The sequence below is a fragment of the Coenobita brevimanus genome, chromosome 103 (genome assembly GCF_032717465.1).
Source record: "Coenobita brevimanus isolate Jiangsu-jjx chromosome 103, ASM3271746v2, whole genome shotgun sequence".
Classification (NCBI taxonomy): domain Eukaryota; kingdom Metazoa; phylum Arthropoda; class Malacostraca; order Decapoda; family Coenobitidae; genus Coenobita; species Coenobita brevimanus.
In genome coordinates this window covers 17456773-17474138 of record NC_137056.1, presented here as the reverse complement: position 1 = coordinate 17474138, position 17366 = coordinate 17456773, and the positions used below count along the sequence as shown (strand labels likewise).

The 17366-nt window shown below is 40.5% G+C and overlaps 1 protein-coding gene across 1 annotated transcript in view; it reads left to right on the top strand.

Annotated features, from left to right (window-relative positions):
- The window catches only part of LOC145415753 (long-chain fatty acid transport protein 4-like), a 481881-nt gene that overhangs the window by 380162 nt on the left and 84353 nt on the right, over positions 1-17366 (top strand). Inside the window, exon 10 of the mRNA XM_080284990.1 lies at positions 14194-14311. Within this exon, the coding sequence (XP_080141116.1) occupies positions 14194-14311 (118 nt within the window). The remainder of the gene's footprint in view (positions 1-14193; positions 14312-17366) is intronic.

Below are 17366 nucleotides of genomic sequence, written 5' to 3'. Positions count from 1 at the left end.
CAAGTAACAGACAAGTTTTAATCTATCCCAGACACATCGTTCTTCTCCTAGATCTATCAACAGTGGTGTTCCTCAGGGCTCAGTCCTATCACCAACTCTCTTCCTTTTATTCATCAGTGATCTTCTAAGCTGTACATCTAACCCTATCCACTCATACGCTGATGACTCCACCCTTCACCTTTCCATTCGGTTCCCGCAACGCCCATCTCAACAGTTACTTCAACAAACAAGGGATGAGGCTATGGCACACCTAATGTCTGACTTGGCTCGTATCTCTGACTGGGGTAAAAATAATATGGTTGTCTTTAATGCATCTAAGACTCAGTTCTTACACCTGTCAACCCGACAAAATCTTCCACAGGTATACCCACTAATGTTTAATAATATTCAGCTTAATCCTGCATCATCCTTGAACATGCTTGGGGTTTCATTTACTCGGGACTTATCTTGGAAAGATCATATTACATCTCTTGTAAAATCTGCTTCCAAGAGATAGGGTGTGCTAAGCCGACTCCGCTCTTTCTTTACCCCTGCACAATTGTTGACTCTATACAGGGGTTTTATCCGCCCGTGTGGAGTACAACTCTCATGTGTGGGGAGGCTCCCCACATACAGCTCTTCTCAATAGGGTGGAGTCAAAGGCTTTTCGTCTCATTAACTCTCCTCCTCTTACTGACTCCCTTCAACCTCTGTCTCTTCGCCGCACTGTTGCATCTTTATCTCTTTTCTATCGCTACTTTAATGGTCACTGCTCCTCTGAACTGTCTGCTTGCATTCCTCCACCTCTATGACGGGCGCGTAGCACCCGTCTGGAAGCAAACTCTCATCCCTTTTCTGTCCAACTCTCTAATGCAAGAGTTAACCGTTACTCCCAGTCTTTCATTTATGCAACAGGTCAACTCTGGAACTGTCTCCCTCTGTGTGTATTTCCTGCTGCCTATGATCTCCAGTCTTTCAAACGCAGTGTGTCCAGGCATCTCAAAATGATCGGATCTGAATTTGGCTCTCTATTGTATTTTGTTTTTCTCTTGGGGGGAACTGTTACTGCGGGGTCATGGCCTTTGGTTCCTTCTTCCTCGCATTAAAAAAAAAAAAAAAAAAATGAGCATCTTTTTATGTTGGAGAGACACACATTACACGCGTGTGTACAAATGTTGTACATACGTGTACAGTACACGCGAGTTGAAGTAACTGCCCGAGTCAGCTTTGCGAGGTACCGAACTCATACCTGGTGTCTAAACCACTGTGGCTAGTCCTACCAAACCATGACCTTGGTACCCAGCAGCAACGGAGCAGCTGGATGTTGCAGAAGTCAGACCTAAAAAACAAGGGGTGATAAAAATCTCTGGGGAAGGAAAGCTAACCGTTTGTGCAAACTGAACCATAAACGTCCAAATCATTGCTAGTGAAGCTAATCTAGCGATCCGTCTTGAAGAAGTGAAGGCTGTAAATTGGGATATCACATGTCTTAACGAGGTCAGACGACCAGGTGAGGCATTCGCATAATTGTCTGATGGTCATATGCTGTTCTACAGAGGCAAACAATGGATGAAGGAACATGGTGCAGGATTTCAGGTCAACACGTACTTAAGTGCTAACACTTAAGAATTCTTTCGTGTAAGAAAGTAACAGCCCTTGAGAAACTTGCAGGGCTAATAATTAAACTGAGCAAGAGATACAGGATGAAGTTAATTTAAGTTTATACACTAATATCAGCTTATGACGATTATGAAGTAAAAAAAATAATAATCCATGAAAATGTAAAGGAAGCAATGAATATGCACAAAATCCAGTATGAATTTGTGATGGGAGACTTTTATGCAAAGGTTGGCAAGAAAAGAGTACGTGAGACTGCAGTAGGGCAGTTTGGAATGAGACCACATAATGATGAAACGCCAAGCAGTACTGGATCTCTGAAGAGAAAGGGAGAGGCTAATCCGAAGGAAGTTGCCAAACCTTGTAGCAGTGAAGTAGAAGGCAGCAAAATTTAGCTTGTTAATTCTGAATAAATATTCACAGTTGATGGATAACGTAAATGCCGAAACAGAACATTTTAAGGAAAACTTCGCGAGAATAGTAAATGATGCAGCTCTAGAAATACGAGACAGGAAACCACGAGACTTGAGGAGCAAACTTAGAGTATACAAAGCGACTTCTAAAGAGAAGGAACATGAGTGTGAGGACAAAAAAAGATCACACTGAAGCAGCTGAGCTAAATATGAGGAATAAAATGAAGATATTAAAGCGTCTAACATAAGCAAAACTGAAGAAACTTTAAGGAATGGAGGAAGCCTGATGATAAACAAGTGGAGGCTTGGCATACGAAGACAGCAAATGTTTTTTCTCAGAGACTCTCATGGTGAAGTGCACAACTGAAATGAATTGGTCAAAATAGCAGAATTTTATACAAAACCTTACAGTAGCAGTACGCCTATCAAAGATTCAATTCAGGCTAGAGAAATATTAGACACAGCCATCCCTAGGGCTACGTTATTTGAAGTAAAGAACGCTTTTGAGAGCAATGAGGAAAAGTAAAGCAGCTGGTAATCGTATCACTGTTGATCTTGTCAAGGATGGAGGTGACTTTGCAGTAATTGAACTAGTAAAACTATTTATGAAATGCTTAATAGTCTGAACTGTACCCAAAGGTTGGAAAAATGCGTCTATTATTAAATTTCACACACACAAAAAAAAAGAACATCCAAGACCTAAAGAAGTATCGTCCTATTGGTCGTCCACCAATTGTATACAAACTTTTCACAAGTCTTAACAAACCGAATTAGTCCAACCTTAGATGAAAACCAGCCACGAGAACAATCAGGATTTTGAAGCATTTACTCATCAACAAACCATATTCAAGTTATTAATCAGAGGATCGAGAAAACTTCAGAATATAAGAAATCTTTGTGCATTTTTTTTTTTTTTTTTTTTTTTTTATTATGAGAAAGCATTTGAATCAGTTAAAGAAGCGTCAGTGATCAGAGTAATTCAAGGACAAGGTGCAGGAGAAGTTTATGTCAATTAAAGTACTAGAAGATTTTTATAGTGATAGGACGGCCATCATAAAATTCCACAAAGCCAGCCAGAAAATACCAATAAAGGTGTTAGACAAAGAAACGCAGTTGCACTCAGTTTATTCACCGAGTGCTAACTATGTTCCAGAAATTTAGATGAGATGACAAAGGAATTAAGATAAATGGCGAGGCATTGAACAATCTTTGATTTGCAGACGACTTGGTCGTCTTCAGTGAATCAGGGGAGGAGATACAAGAAATAATAGGTGACCTAAACAGGTTGGCTTGAAAATGAATATGAAGAAGAAAAAGGGTATGTTTAACTGCCACGTTGTAAAATAGGCGATGAAGAATTAGAATGTGCTGAGTAATGCATATACGTAGGGCAGTTCAGGCAGACCTGACGACAATGAAATAAAGCGAATAATAGGAATGCAATGGAGAGTTTTGGCAAACTAAGTACTACATGCAGGATAAGGAAGTATCACTATATGCCAGAAGAGATGGATATATTTATGATCAGTGTGTCCTTCATGTTCAGCCATGGATCAGTAACATGGAATCCAGCAACATCCTTGGAAAGTAAACTTAGTCGTGCTTAGAGAGGTAAGGAAAGAATTTTGTTATCACGTGGAGAGAGAGAAAAAAAAAGACAGCTTCGTGAATAAGAGAACTAACGAACGTGTGTAATGTAATTACTGCAATAAAAAGGAATAAATGGAAATGGCAGGTCGTGTCCTTCGTAGAACAGATAACAGATGGCCAACCCAGGTAAAGGAATGGTACACCAGAGATGGGGTGACAAGAAGAGGCAGACACAAGACGAGCTGATGCTACAGTATATGACTCACGCTAACAGCAAAAAAGTTAGAGTGGAAAAAATTGGGGAGGCTTTTGTTCCGCAGTGGATTACATCAGGCTAACGATGATATATATATATATATATATATATATATATATATATATATATATATATATATATATATATATATATATATTATGCAAGGAGAAGGAAGCAAAGGCCAGGAGCCTACAAACTGTTCCTTTCAAGAAAAAACAAAAACAGTACACCAGACCAAATTCAAGATCAGTTCTTTTCGAAATGCCTGGACACACTGCGTTTGGAAGAATGGAGATCATAGGAAATAGGAAATACAGACAGAGGGAAACAGTTCCAGAGTTGACCTGTTGCATAAATGAAGAACTGGGAGTAACGGTTAACCGTTGCATTAGAGAGTTGGACAGAAAAGGGATGAGAGTTTGCTGCTTGGTAGGTGCTACGTGTCCGTCGTAGTGATGGAAGGATGCAAACAGATAGTTCAAAGGAGCAGAGACCATTGAAGTAGCGATAGAAAAGAGATAAGAATTCCACAGTACGGCGAAGAGACAGAGGTTGAAGGAACCAGTAAGAGGAGGCGAGTTAATGAGATGAAAAGCCTTTGACTCCAACTTGTTCAGACGAGCTGTATGTGGGGAGCCTCCCCACACATGAGAGATGTATTCTACACAGTGGCGAATAAAATCCGTGTATAAATTCAACAATTGTGCAGGGGTAAGGAAAGTATGGAGTCGGCTTAGCACACCTAATCTCTTGGAAGCAGATTTGACAAGAGATGTAATATGATCTTTCCAAGATAAATCTCGAGAGAATGTAACCCCAGGTATGTTTAAAGATGATGCAGGATTGAGCTGGATATTATTAAACATCAGCGGGCACTCCCATGGAAGATTTTGATGGATTGATAGGATTAAGAACTGAGTTTTTGACACATTAAAAATAATATGATTACTTTTACCCCAGTCAGAGATACGAGCCAAGTCAGACATTAGGTGTGCCATAGCCTCATCCCTTGTTTGTTGAAGTAACTGCTGAGATGGACGCTGCGGGAAAGGTGAACAGTGGAATCATCAGCATATGAGTGGAAAGTGTCAGATGTACAGCTTAGGTCATTGACGAATAAAAGGATGAGCACTGGTGATAGGACAGATCCCTAAAGAACTCCACCAGTGATAGATGTAGAAGAACGGTGGCCGTCTACTACAGCAGCTATAGAACGACCAGAAAGAAAGCTAGAGCTGAAGGTACAAATAGAAGGATAGAAACTGTAAAAGGGCAGTTTGGAAATTAAAGATTTTTGCCTGACTCGATCGACGCCTTTGAGATGTCAAGAGCAATGGCAAAGCTTTTGCACAAGTCCCGAAAGGAGGATGACCAGGAGTCTGAAAGGTAGGTGAGAAGAACTCCAGTGGAGCGTCCCTGACGGAACCCATACTGCATCAGAAAGAAGGTTGTGATAGGAAAGATCTCTTTTTTGTTTTTGTTTTTAAGAAAAGACTCGAAAACTTTTGAGATACGGGATGTTAAAGTAATAAGGCGGTAGTTAGAGGGTTGGGAATGGTCACCTTTCTTTGGGACTGACTGAATGAGGGCAAATTTCCTACAAGAAAAAAAGATAGACTACAAGTTGATAGACAAAGGTGAATGAGTTTACCTAAACAGGGTGTAAGCACAAAAGCACAGTTTGTGAGAACAACAGGAGGAAGCCCATCAGGCCCATATCCCTTGTTAGTACTGAGGCCAGCGATGGCAGAAAATACATCATTGGAAGACATTTTACTGTCAGCCATGAGGAAGTCAGAGGGAGGAAGTGATGGAGGAAAAGCAGGAGATTCATCTAAATTGGAACTGAAGGAGAAAGTCTGAGCGAGGAGATCTACTTTATCAGTTGAGGAAATAGCTACAGATCCATCAGAGTGGAAAAGAGGGGAGACGGATGATGAGATAAAGTTGTTTGAAAGGTTTTTGGCAAGGTGTCAGAAGGAACGGGAAGAATTCAAGTTGGAGCGTTCAGAGAATTTAGTACAGATAAAATTATTTTTAGTAGAGCGAAGAACAGACTTAGCACGATTTCGGGCAGAAATATAAAAAAGATGAGATTCAGGGGTGGGTTGGCTCTGGTACCTTTTGTAGGCTTTCTCCTTCTTGTGGACAGCATTAGAACAAGCGTGATTAAACCAAGGTTTCTTTGCATTAGTCAGAGGATATGATAAAGGAATGTGTCCCTCCATGCCCGAAAGAATAACCTCCGTAATGTACATGGCACACTCAGAGGGCTGTTGGCCATGGAAGCAATAATCATTCCAAGGAAAATCAAGGCCTCCCAATCAGCAGCTCCAAAGTGCCACAACCGACATTTCTTTGGAGGCTCCACAGCCTGTACTGGAGCAATAGGACAGGTTAAGGTGATAAGGTTGTGGTCGGAGGAGCTCAACGGAGAGGAAAGATTAACAGTGTAAGCAGAAGGATTAGTTCTTCAACAGGTGGATCAGTGAAAGGAGAGGAGTGCCAAAGGTGGTGGTAAATGTTGAAATCTTCTAGAATGGAGATTTCAGAGAGAGGAGAAATTGATAGAATGTGTTCCATTGTAGAAGTAAGATGGTCGAAGAATTTTTCATAGTCAGTAGAATTAGGGGTAAGTAAACAGCACAGATATACTGTATTTAGGCAAAGAATGACAGGAAAGCCGAAGCCAGAGAGTAGAGAATTCAGAAGAATCAAGTTCAGGAACACAAGAGCAAGATAGGTCGTTGTGTACTTAAACACAACAGCCACTTTTGGCTTTAAAATGAGTATAAAGAAAGTAGGAGGATACAGAGAAAGGCTTGCTGTCATCTGCCTCAGACAGGCGAGTCTCACTTAGGAAGAGAAGATGAGGTTTGGAGGAGGAGATGTGGTGCTCAACAGCTTAGAGGAAAGGCCACGAATGTTGCAGAAATGAAGAAGTGAGTCAGACATTGGTTCCAGGCATCTGCTGGGTCGTCGCCGGGAGAGGGGCGATGGTGAGAACAATAATGTCTTCCCCCCCCCGGGACTCCAAGGCTTGATTATGAGACACCACTTTGGCTGAATTTTGAATAGGAAGTGTAGTGTGTACTGTACACGTAGTTTGATGCCGACAGTTAGAGAAACTTGTATTGGAGAGCATGCTTGTCTACTCTCAGTTTTCCTGAAACACTGAAAAAGTTCAGCAAAGGGGGATGATCAGGAACTAGTCCCGAGGGCTGATGAAAAGGGTGTTCCACCTTTCCCTGTCATCAGCTTTCCAACACCTTGGGAGTACCGCCCTGCTAGACTGGTGATACAGTCTAACTTTATCTGTCTATCTATCTATTGCCAGAGCCTAAATTCCGTAAGGGGTGGCCACAAACAAATCGCCACCATGTCGCCCTGTCCCCCGCCATTTCTTTGCCCTGCTCCCAGCTCACACCCCACTATCATATACCTCTCCACTTCATCCCTCCATCTCATTCTTGGCCTCCCCTTCCCTCTCTCCCCCTCCACCTCCCTCACATACAATCTCGTCGTCAGTCTCCCACTCTCCATCCTCTTCACATGGCCAAACCACCTCAGTGTGTTTCTCTTAACGCTTCCTGTCACATCCACATCCATTCAACAATGCCCCTTAACTTCTTTATTTGTCAGTCTGTCTCTCCGTGTGACTGCACATTCTCCTTTCAAATAACTCATTTCCACTGCTCTCACTCTTAACTTCTGTCCCTCCAACAAGGGCCAAGGTTCACTTCCATACGTTAGAGTTGGTATCACAATACTGTCATTTAGTAGCGTTTTCATTGCCATGCTCACTTCACTGTTTCTTATCACTGCATTCAAGGAACCAGCAACCTTTTAACATTTCAAGCACTTCACCCTCTAAACTTCCATCCTTACTAGTCACACTACCCAAGTACTTAAACTCACTCACATTTTCCATTTCCTCCTCATCCATCCTCACCGTACATTCACTGACTTCACTTCTCTCGAAGACCATAACTTTACACATCCCTACATTCACCTTTAGATTCCGTTTCTTACACATTGTCCCAAACTCATCCACCAAGCCTTGCAGCTCCCCTTCGTCATTACTTAACAACACAGTATCATCTGCAAACAACAACAGGGAGTTTCCAAACACTGCCCTCTCTCACTAGGGACACTCCAACATCCACTGCCCTACATTGTGTCTCTTTTATAATCCCATCCGTATACAGATTGAACAACCATGGAGACATGACACATCCTTGATCCAATCCAACCTTCAAATAGAAAAAATCACTCAGTTCACTATCCACAGTTACTGCAGCCTTAGCACACTCACACATACTCTTCACGGCCTTCAACAGCTTCCCATCTACTCCATATATTCTTCATACTTTCCACAATCCTTGTTTATCCACCCTGTCATATGCTTTCTCCAAATCCATGAAGGCTGCATACAACCTCTTTCCCTTCTCTAGAAACTTTTCCACTAAAGATCTAAGAATGAATATCTGATCTACAGAACCTCTTCCCTTCCTAAAACCTCTCCGTTCTTTTCCAACTAATTCCTCTGTTATTTCCCTAACTCTGTCAATAAGTATCCTACCATATACTTTTCCTATTACACTAAGAAGACAAATGCCCCTATGATTACCACACACTTCTTTTTCCCCTTTTCCTTTGTACAGGGGAATATTTATACCTGACTTCCAATCCTCCGAGACTCTACCTTCCTCCCAGGCCAATCTGCACATCTTCCACATCTATTCTACTACTGTCTCTCCCTCATGCTTCAGCATTTCACCACATACTCCATCAATTCCTCTGTCTTTCCCCATTTTGACTTTCTTCATTGCTTCTATAACTTCCTTCCTTCTGATTTCTTCCTCTCTTCTCACATCCCTCCGTCTCCCAGCCATTCCACAGCCACTTAAACTTGCATTACTTTCATATTGTACATTCAACAATTCCTTAAAGTGTTCTCTCCATCTGCTCACTTTTTCTCCCTTCTCCACTAGTAATCTACCATTTTTATTTTTCACTCCTCAACTTCTTCTCTGGCACTCTGTTCAACTCTTTTTACCTCATTCCAGAACATTTTCTTACATTTCCTGCACTTTACACTCAAGTTCCTTCCAAATTCCTCATCCACTCTCTTCTTACTCTCTCTTACTAATCTCTTACCCTCTCTCTTCCTCTCTGCATATAACTCTCTCTTCCGTCTCTCAACTTCTTCCACGCCCCTGTTTCTCATCCACTCACTATATACTTTCTTCTTTTGTGTCACAGCCTGTCTCACCTCTTGAATCCACCATGCTGTTCCCTGCACCCTCTTTCGTCTTCTCTTCACCCTACACACCACCTCACATGCTGCACAGATTTCTTCTGTGAATATATGTCTTGCACGCACCTTCCACGTCCCCATCTGTTCCAGTCTATATTTACCCAATCACTCCTCCATTTCCCTCTTATATTCTGCCTTTTTTCCATCCTCTTTTAAGTTTTCAACCCTCCTTGTATGGACTACTTTATATATATATATATATATATATATATATATATATATATATATATATATATATATATATATATATATATATATATATATATATATATATATATATATATATATATATATATATATATTACGTGTCCGACTCTGGGCAAAGGCTTCAGGGCCTATTCCCAAGACCGAGTTGTCCTCCTACATCTCCACATGTCACCACTTCGGCACAAACACCCACCATCCATATTGAATATATGCTAGGGCTGTCTCATACAGGACTGGTGTACTTTTATTAGCGGGGGTACTTTTATGACATGTCGCCGGGTCATCTGGTACATCAGAAAAGTCAGCATTTCAAGAAATTCAAATCCTTACACTGTTGCCTGGCCCAGCTGTGATTCGAACTGCAGACCGCCTCTCTTCCGTTTCTCCCACCACTTCCCGCAATATATATATATATATATATATATATATATATATATATATATATATATATATATATATATATATATATATATATATATATTGGAGAGACACATTACACGCGTGTGTACAGTCATAAGAAAAACTATCGTTACCCCCAGGAATGTTCGATACTAAACGAACGTTAGCTGGGCTATGTTTGCGGGTCCTTGCTGTTCACTTCTCCCCTATCTAGTGTAGCCATATCACAATGCCATTACAAGAGTTGGAATAAGGAGCAACAATGGGCCATATGGCGGTGATGTATATAGGACGTGTTTGTGTTACCCTCAGCGCCCCGCCGGGGATTAATAATTAAACTCGGCACGTTTATTATTATCCTACTATTCAGCACTTATCATCTGTAGAATACAACAAATAAATTTTTAAGGGTATTAAATCTATAATCAACTGTTTTTTTTTATTATTATTATTATTATTATAGTCTAGCAGGGGTGCACGAGTTCATTTGTATGCTTTAGATGGGTGGTTTAATGCTTCAGTTGGATACTTCAGACGTCTAGAGGCTGTTCTGGAAGCAGGGGTTGGGTATACAAAATATGAAATCTGTGAGACTGAACACATATTATTTTCCTTCTACTCAACATATATTATATATAGGAAGCAATACATATCATTTTTACATTGATATTTACTAACTTGGCCATTATCGGCTGAAGTACTGTCATACGTCTGGCATGGTTGCACATACTTATTGCACGTCTGCGTGTGTGTTGCCGACTCTTCAACATTGTTATATTTTTAATTAATGAATTCGGTGCAGAATAATAAAACGTATTGTCTCTATGCACAGAGTCCAAACGATCTAAATAGCTTTTATTACCTCTAGTACAAATTCTAATATGTGTGTCTCACATAACCGACATTGACGGGTTTTGCGGTACGAACTTTCCTGTCCCGTTATTCCACAGCTCTCCGTTGTTGTGTCATTGTGCATAGCTCTGACTGTACAATTATCTTTTACGCTCCTGACTGGGAATCAAACCCCAGACCTCTAGACGGAGGTCAGGCACTGATGCCACTACACCACGACAGGATAAAAGCTGAGACGTGAATTTTTTGACGAATTAGGTAAATCCATTATGGGAGGAAATATCTCACTGACAACACATTAGGATTATTTCACAGCTGCACGTATCTCGGCAAGTGACAGAGCGATTTTATTCTATTCCAGACACTACATGAGCATCTTTATATGTTGAAGAGACCCACATTACACGCGTGTGAACAAATATTTTTTACGCTCCTGACTGGGAATTGAACCCCAGACCTCTACATTGAAGTCAGGCACTGATGCCACTACACCACGACGTGATAATAGCTGTGATGTGAATTTTTTGACGAATCAGGTAAATTCATTATGGGAGGAAATATCTCAATCACAACACATCAGGATTATTTCACAGCCCCACGCAACTCAGCAAATGACAGCAGTTTTAATCTATCCCAGACACAACATGAGCGTCTTCACATGTTGGAGAGACACTTTACACGCGTGTGTACAAATATAAATTTTTTAATGGATTTACCCGGTTCATCAAAAAATTCAGGTATCACAGCTTTTATCACGTCGTGGTGTACTGGCATAAGTGCCTGACTTCTATCTAGTGGTCTGGGGTTAAATTTCCAATATATATATATATATATATATATATATATATATATATATATATATATATATATATATGTGTGTGTGTGTGTGTGTGTGTGTGTGTGTGTGTGTAAAAAGGGATAGCAAGTCCTCGTTAGATTCGTCTCAATACATGAACCATCAGATTAGGTCTCTTGTTCATTTGTTTAGTTTGAGTAAGTTTCATATCATGCTTCTCCACAAACTCACATTTGTTATTATTATTATTATTATTATTATTATTATTATTATTACTAATTTCATCAACAAGTTTAGCATTTTTAGTGGTAATACAGTATTTACAGGATAGGTGTATCATTAATATTGCTGAGAAGCTGGATTGCTAGCTACATTATGCTGGGGAATTCCAGATTTTTCTCGTAGTTCTGCTAAGGATCAGAGTTGCCAGTTACCCTGCTTTTGTAAGCGTAGTTATTTTGAAGAGCTATGCATTAATTTTTGTGCTCTTTTTCTCAATATTGTTTTATTTACGTGATTGTTAAATTATGTAATTTAAGTTTGTGTGCTAAATAATTTAGAGTGTTATGTAGTATAAAAAAAACTCTGGATGTTTTTGATGTCTCCTAGTTGGTAACTGTTTTAACTATTGCCGGTCGAGAGTGTACGCGAAGTTTCAGGAGTAATGCAAACTTATATAAGGATGGGCAAGAGACGAGGTCACTCAGTTTTCAGTTCAGTTTGAGTGTAGTCCAGTGTCAGTGCAGTTTGCATATCTTTGGTACTTGTGAAAATAAAGTGTTGTTGGCAACAGTGACGTGTAATTGCAGTTACTGAAGATTATCTCCGGTACTTGTGAAAACAGTGAAGTTGATAAGCATTAAGTGCAATTATCTGGAAGGTAAAGACAGTGAACTTAAGAAGCCAGTGTTTATTTTCACCTCAGCTGATCTTGTGTGCTATACATCGAAAGGCTGGCCATAGGAAGAACAACTCACTGCGCAACGTCCTTCCTATACTGAACTACTGCTGTTGCAGCCTGTGGCAGTGTGAGACGGGATTGTACCACTATATTAATTCCAGTGATCATGTTTGTACACACACACACACACACACACACACACACATATATATATATATATATATATATATATATATAATCATCCTTGAACATGCTTGGGGTTTCATTTACTCGGGACTTATCTTGGAAGGATCATATTACATCTCTTGTAAAATCTGCTTCCAAGAGATTGGGTGTGCTAAGCCGACTCCGCTCTTTCTTTACCCCTGCACAATTGTTGACTCTATACAGGGGTTTTATCCGCCTCTGTGTGGAGTACAACTCTCATGTGTGGGGAGGCTCCCCACATACAGCTCTTCTCAATAGGGTGGAGTCAAAGGCTTTTCGTCTCATTAACTCTCCTCCTCTTACTGACTCCCTTCAACCTCTGTCTCTTCGCCGCGCTGTTGCATCTTTATCTCTTTTCTATCGCTACTTTAATGGTCACTGCTCCTCTGAACTGTCTGCTTGCATTCCTCCACCTCTACGACGGGCGCGTAGCACCCGTCTGGCAGCAAACTCTCATCCCTTTTCTGTCCAACTCTCTAATACAAGAGTTTACCGTTACTCCCAGTCTTTCATTTATGCAACAGGTCAACTCTGGAACTGTCTCCCTCTGTCTGTATTTCCTGCTGCCTATGATCTCCAGTCTTTCAAACGCAGTGTGTCCAGGCATCTCTAAATGATCGGATCTTGAATTTGGCTTTTTATTGTATTTTGTTTTTCTCTTGGAGAGAACTGTTACTGCGGGCTCATGGCCTTTGGTTCCTTCTTCCTCGCATAAAATATATATTCTGAGGAGTATGTGTGGAGTGACACGTATGGATCGAGTGAGAAATGAAGTGCGAAGGAGAACTGGAGTTGTGTCGGAGATGTCTGATCGAGTTGAGCTGAGGGTGTTGCGATGGTTTGGGCATATGGAGAGAATGGATGATGAACAATTGGTGAAAAAGATAACTGGATCTGATGTGAGAGGTGTAAGGCTGAGAGGGAGACCACGAATAGGATGGATGGACAGTGTAAAGAGAGTGTTGGATGTGAGAGGAATGTCTGTTGAGCAAGGAAGAGTGGCTGCGCGTGACAGAAATAAATGGAGAGAAATTGTGAATGAATAAATGATGACGCAGCCCTGAGTGGATATTCTCCCAAATTTGGTCTGATCAGCTGATCAGGTCAGGTGCAGGTAAGGGGATAGGTCCATTATGATATGGCAGGGATAAACCAGCTCTGCTGTCGGGCCCTGCTATAGATGTCGCTGATTGCACTGCGCAGTTGACCCTCGTGCAGTGTGGTGCGGTGAGGATCTGTCCCTTCTTCCCTTGCGGCTAAGAGGCGAATGAATGTGTGTGTGTGTGTGTGTGTGTGGATGAGTAAATTGGGATTGTGTCGTCCTGTCTCAGCTACCTCTCTTTCTTTGGGGGAAGCAGCCTAGGTATACATATTATATATATATATTCCATTTAGTTGCCGGTCAGGGTACAGTTGATGTTTTCTGTGTACTGGAAGCTAAACCACGTGCCAAAAGAAGCTAATTTATTTCTAACATTTGCTGGGAACTGTTGGAAAAAATAATTTTCATGTGTGTGATAAGAATTCTAACAATATAAAATCCCTGCTTGAACTTTGACTGTATTGACATGTGACTGAGTTTCCTGTCAAGGAGTGATGATAGTGTGGCTAGTAATGGAGTTGTGATATTCATTATTCTTCATTGTATTTCAACAGATCCGTATCATGTTTGGTAATGGACTACGCCCTGATATCTGGAGAGAATTTAAAAGGAGATTTAGAATTCCCTTGATCTGTGAGGCTTATAGTGCAACTGAAGGAAATGCCACCGTCGGTAAGTAGATTCGGTACAGTGACATTCAGAATACTACTTTGTAATGTACTGTAAATATCTACTTGTCCGTACTTTGCCCAGCAATTATTATACATTTTTCAATTATTCATTTCATTCATTCATTGCCAGACGCCATGTATCCCTTACGGGGTGGCCAAGGGCTTAGAGTTAATTGTTTTACAGGGAGGGGCACTAATCCTCCACCAACCCCACTTGACACGTAGGGATGCCAACAGCATCTGGTGTTCCCAGGCGGTCACCCATCCTAGTACTAACCAGACCCAATTATCTTGGCTTAAAACTGTCATTTCTTAGTCGTGGATAGTGAGTTGTGACAACAGATTAACACTGAAATATGGAGCTAGTCACGAAGAAGTTCTCTGGAGAGGATGCAGAACCACAATATGGTATGTTTTTGTCGCTGGTCTATATGAAATAAGCTGAAAAAATATCTGGGTCAAGTTAAGATAAAGGAACTCAAGTTCAACGTAAGTAATTTCTGTACTTTCGGAATTTTTGTAATACAGGTGTGCGTAATCGATAGTACTGGGTTTTTATGAGTCAGGTAATCTAAGGATCAGATATAATGTCATAATCAAAAGTTAGCAAATACATACAGTACTTGCCGAGTGGGACGATGGAAGGTGCTGTATTAAATATTTTTATGTGATAACAGTATAAAACAAATACCACGAGAATATTATTAGGAATGATACCCTATGGCGTTTGGGGAGGAATGAAAAATATGAATGGCAGGACACACTGCTGGCAGGGGAATGGCAGCATTTATTTAATGATAGTATAGAACGCATTCATTTACTTGTCTATTTAATTATAACAAACCAAATGTAAGGGTATGTTCAGTCATAGCCTTGCTTATGACAGTCCGTCATTATCGACGACGACCTCTCCTGTTGTGTCTCTTGTGTGCTCTCATGATGACTCGTCAGTCCAGAGCTTGAGAAGAAAGCACAAGGACACTGCGGGCGTTGGTGTACAGGCCAATCTCCCCAACCTTGCGTGCTTGTCTCAGGTACCCTCGTTGACCTTACTCCTCACGTCCACTACTTCTCTCCATGTCAAAGCTCACTAATCCATTGATTCCCAAACTGTGTGCCGCAGCACCCTAGTGTGCTGCTGTTATATTCTTAGTGTGCCGCAGAAATTTGCTGAAGATATATATCTGTGCAATCAAACCGTTTTGAACTGTTCTTTTTCCTTATCTGAGATGGCTGATTATGACTGATTGTCGTTCTTGTTAATGTAAGCAACCGCATATTGGACCGCTGGTGGACCATCTGCACACACACACACAAAAAAAAATACTGTACACGTTTTATCAAACTACAAGATATAATATAATTGTCAAATTTCGAGTATTCCCCACATGGATCACAGAGACATACACTGAGACGAATCCAGTAAGCGTCTGTCGCAACACATTGTTTTTTGCACTGTGATGCGCTGGTTGCCAAAACTCTGGGATAAGAACTAAAATCTGTTGTCAGTAACATAGTAAAAATGGTAAATTTGATAAAAAGTAGATCAATAAAGCCACGATTGTATTCTCTGCTTTGTAAAGAAATAGGATCTTCCCATGTTGACCTCATGTCCCACACACAAGTCGGATGGTTATCAAGAGGAAAGGTGTTGTCTCGAATACATGAACTGAATGAGGAAATGCTTACCTTATTTACTCCTGAAGAGACACTTGAATTTTGTAAATTACAAGCTGATGAAACTTGGTGTGCTAAGAAAACTAAAACAAGGTTAGTACTGGTTGCAAGAGTGAAATGAAAATTTATCTTCTGCAGATAACAGGAAGGCTCTGGCAGGAAAAACGAGGCTCTAAAACTTTAAAGTGAAAGAAGGCAACTGCGGTATGTTTCCCAAGACTACTGATATAACAGTCATTGCTCCACTTATATGTGAGCAAATTGGAAATCTAGACAGGAGCATTGATCACTGTTTTCCAAATACATATGTTGAAAGTTACAATAAGCTGAGAAATCCATTCATTCATTCAAACAACCAGTAACTTAGTCTCAGCGAGGAAGAGATGCTAAAAGACATCCATGATGACCGCAATTTAAAATTCAAGCACAGGGAAATTACTTGAAACTTTCTTGATTTACGCTGAGGACGAACACCTGCACATAGCGCAAAAAGCTACAAAAATTCTTGGGCGGTTTTTCACCTTTTATTTCTGTGAACCGGGACTCTCAGAATTTACTAACATAATGAAATAGAAAAGGTCAAGACTGCCAAGTGCTGAAGAAGAAATGAGAATGTGCTGGTCCATTCATCCTAATATAGAGGAAACCCAGCCAAGCTCATGTGTTTCACTAATTAGGTAGGTTTGTATATTAATAATTTAATTTTCATATTTCCAAACGATATATATATATATATATATATATATATATATATATATATATCTATATATATATATATATATATATATATATATATATATATAATCCTTTTACATTAGGCCTATTATTCTAATGGAAAATGGGTAAATGTGCAGCAACAAGCATTTTTTTTTAATGTGGCCTACTAAAAAAAAAAAAAGAAAAAGAAAAAGAAAACCAATCCTCTAACCGATCGAGACAAATTCCACTCCAGGTCGCACGATCCTTCGTGAGGTCCTCAAAGCTGCCGGGGTCAATGCTGCACAATTTAAGAGTTCACTTAAGGCAGTCTTTGTACAGTATCTCACCCCCCACAGATCGACGCTCTCCATCCCTTTTGCCGCAGAGAACCAGACGAGGAAGTTGACTAACAGGCATCTCATTGACATGCCATGGCTGTACTGCCCAGCGAAGGTTGTGGCGCTATATGCCTCAATACCGGGACAGCCAGCTGTCTGTAGTATCTCTGCATATCGAATCCTGACCGTCTTTATGAACCCCAGGAAAATCTTCAGGCATCATAATTATGTGATATGCTTCCACTGGTTTTTGCTGCCGACAGTGTATAGTCCAAGTTTCAATGCCATATAAGTTTATTTCGTTGCTGGTTAGAAAACTCCGCATCCTCCCAGATTATTACA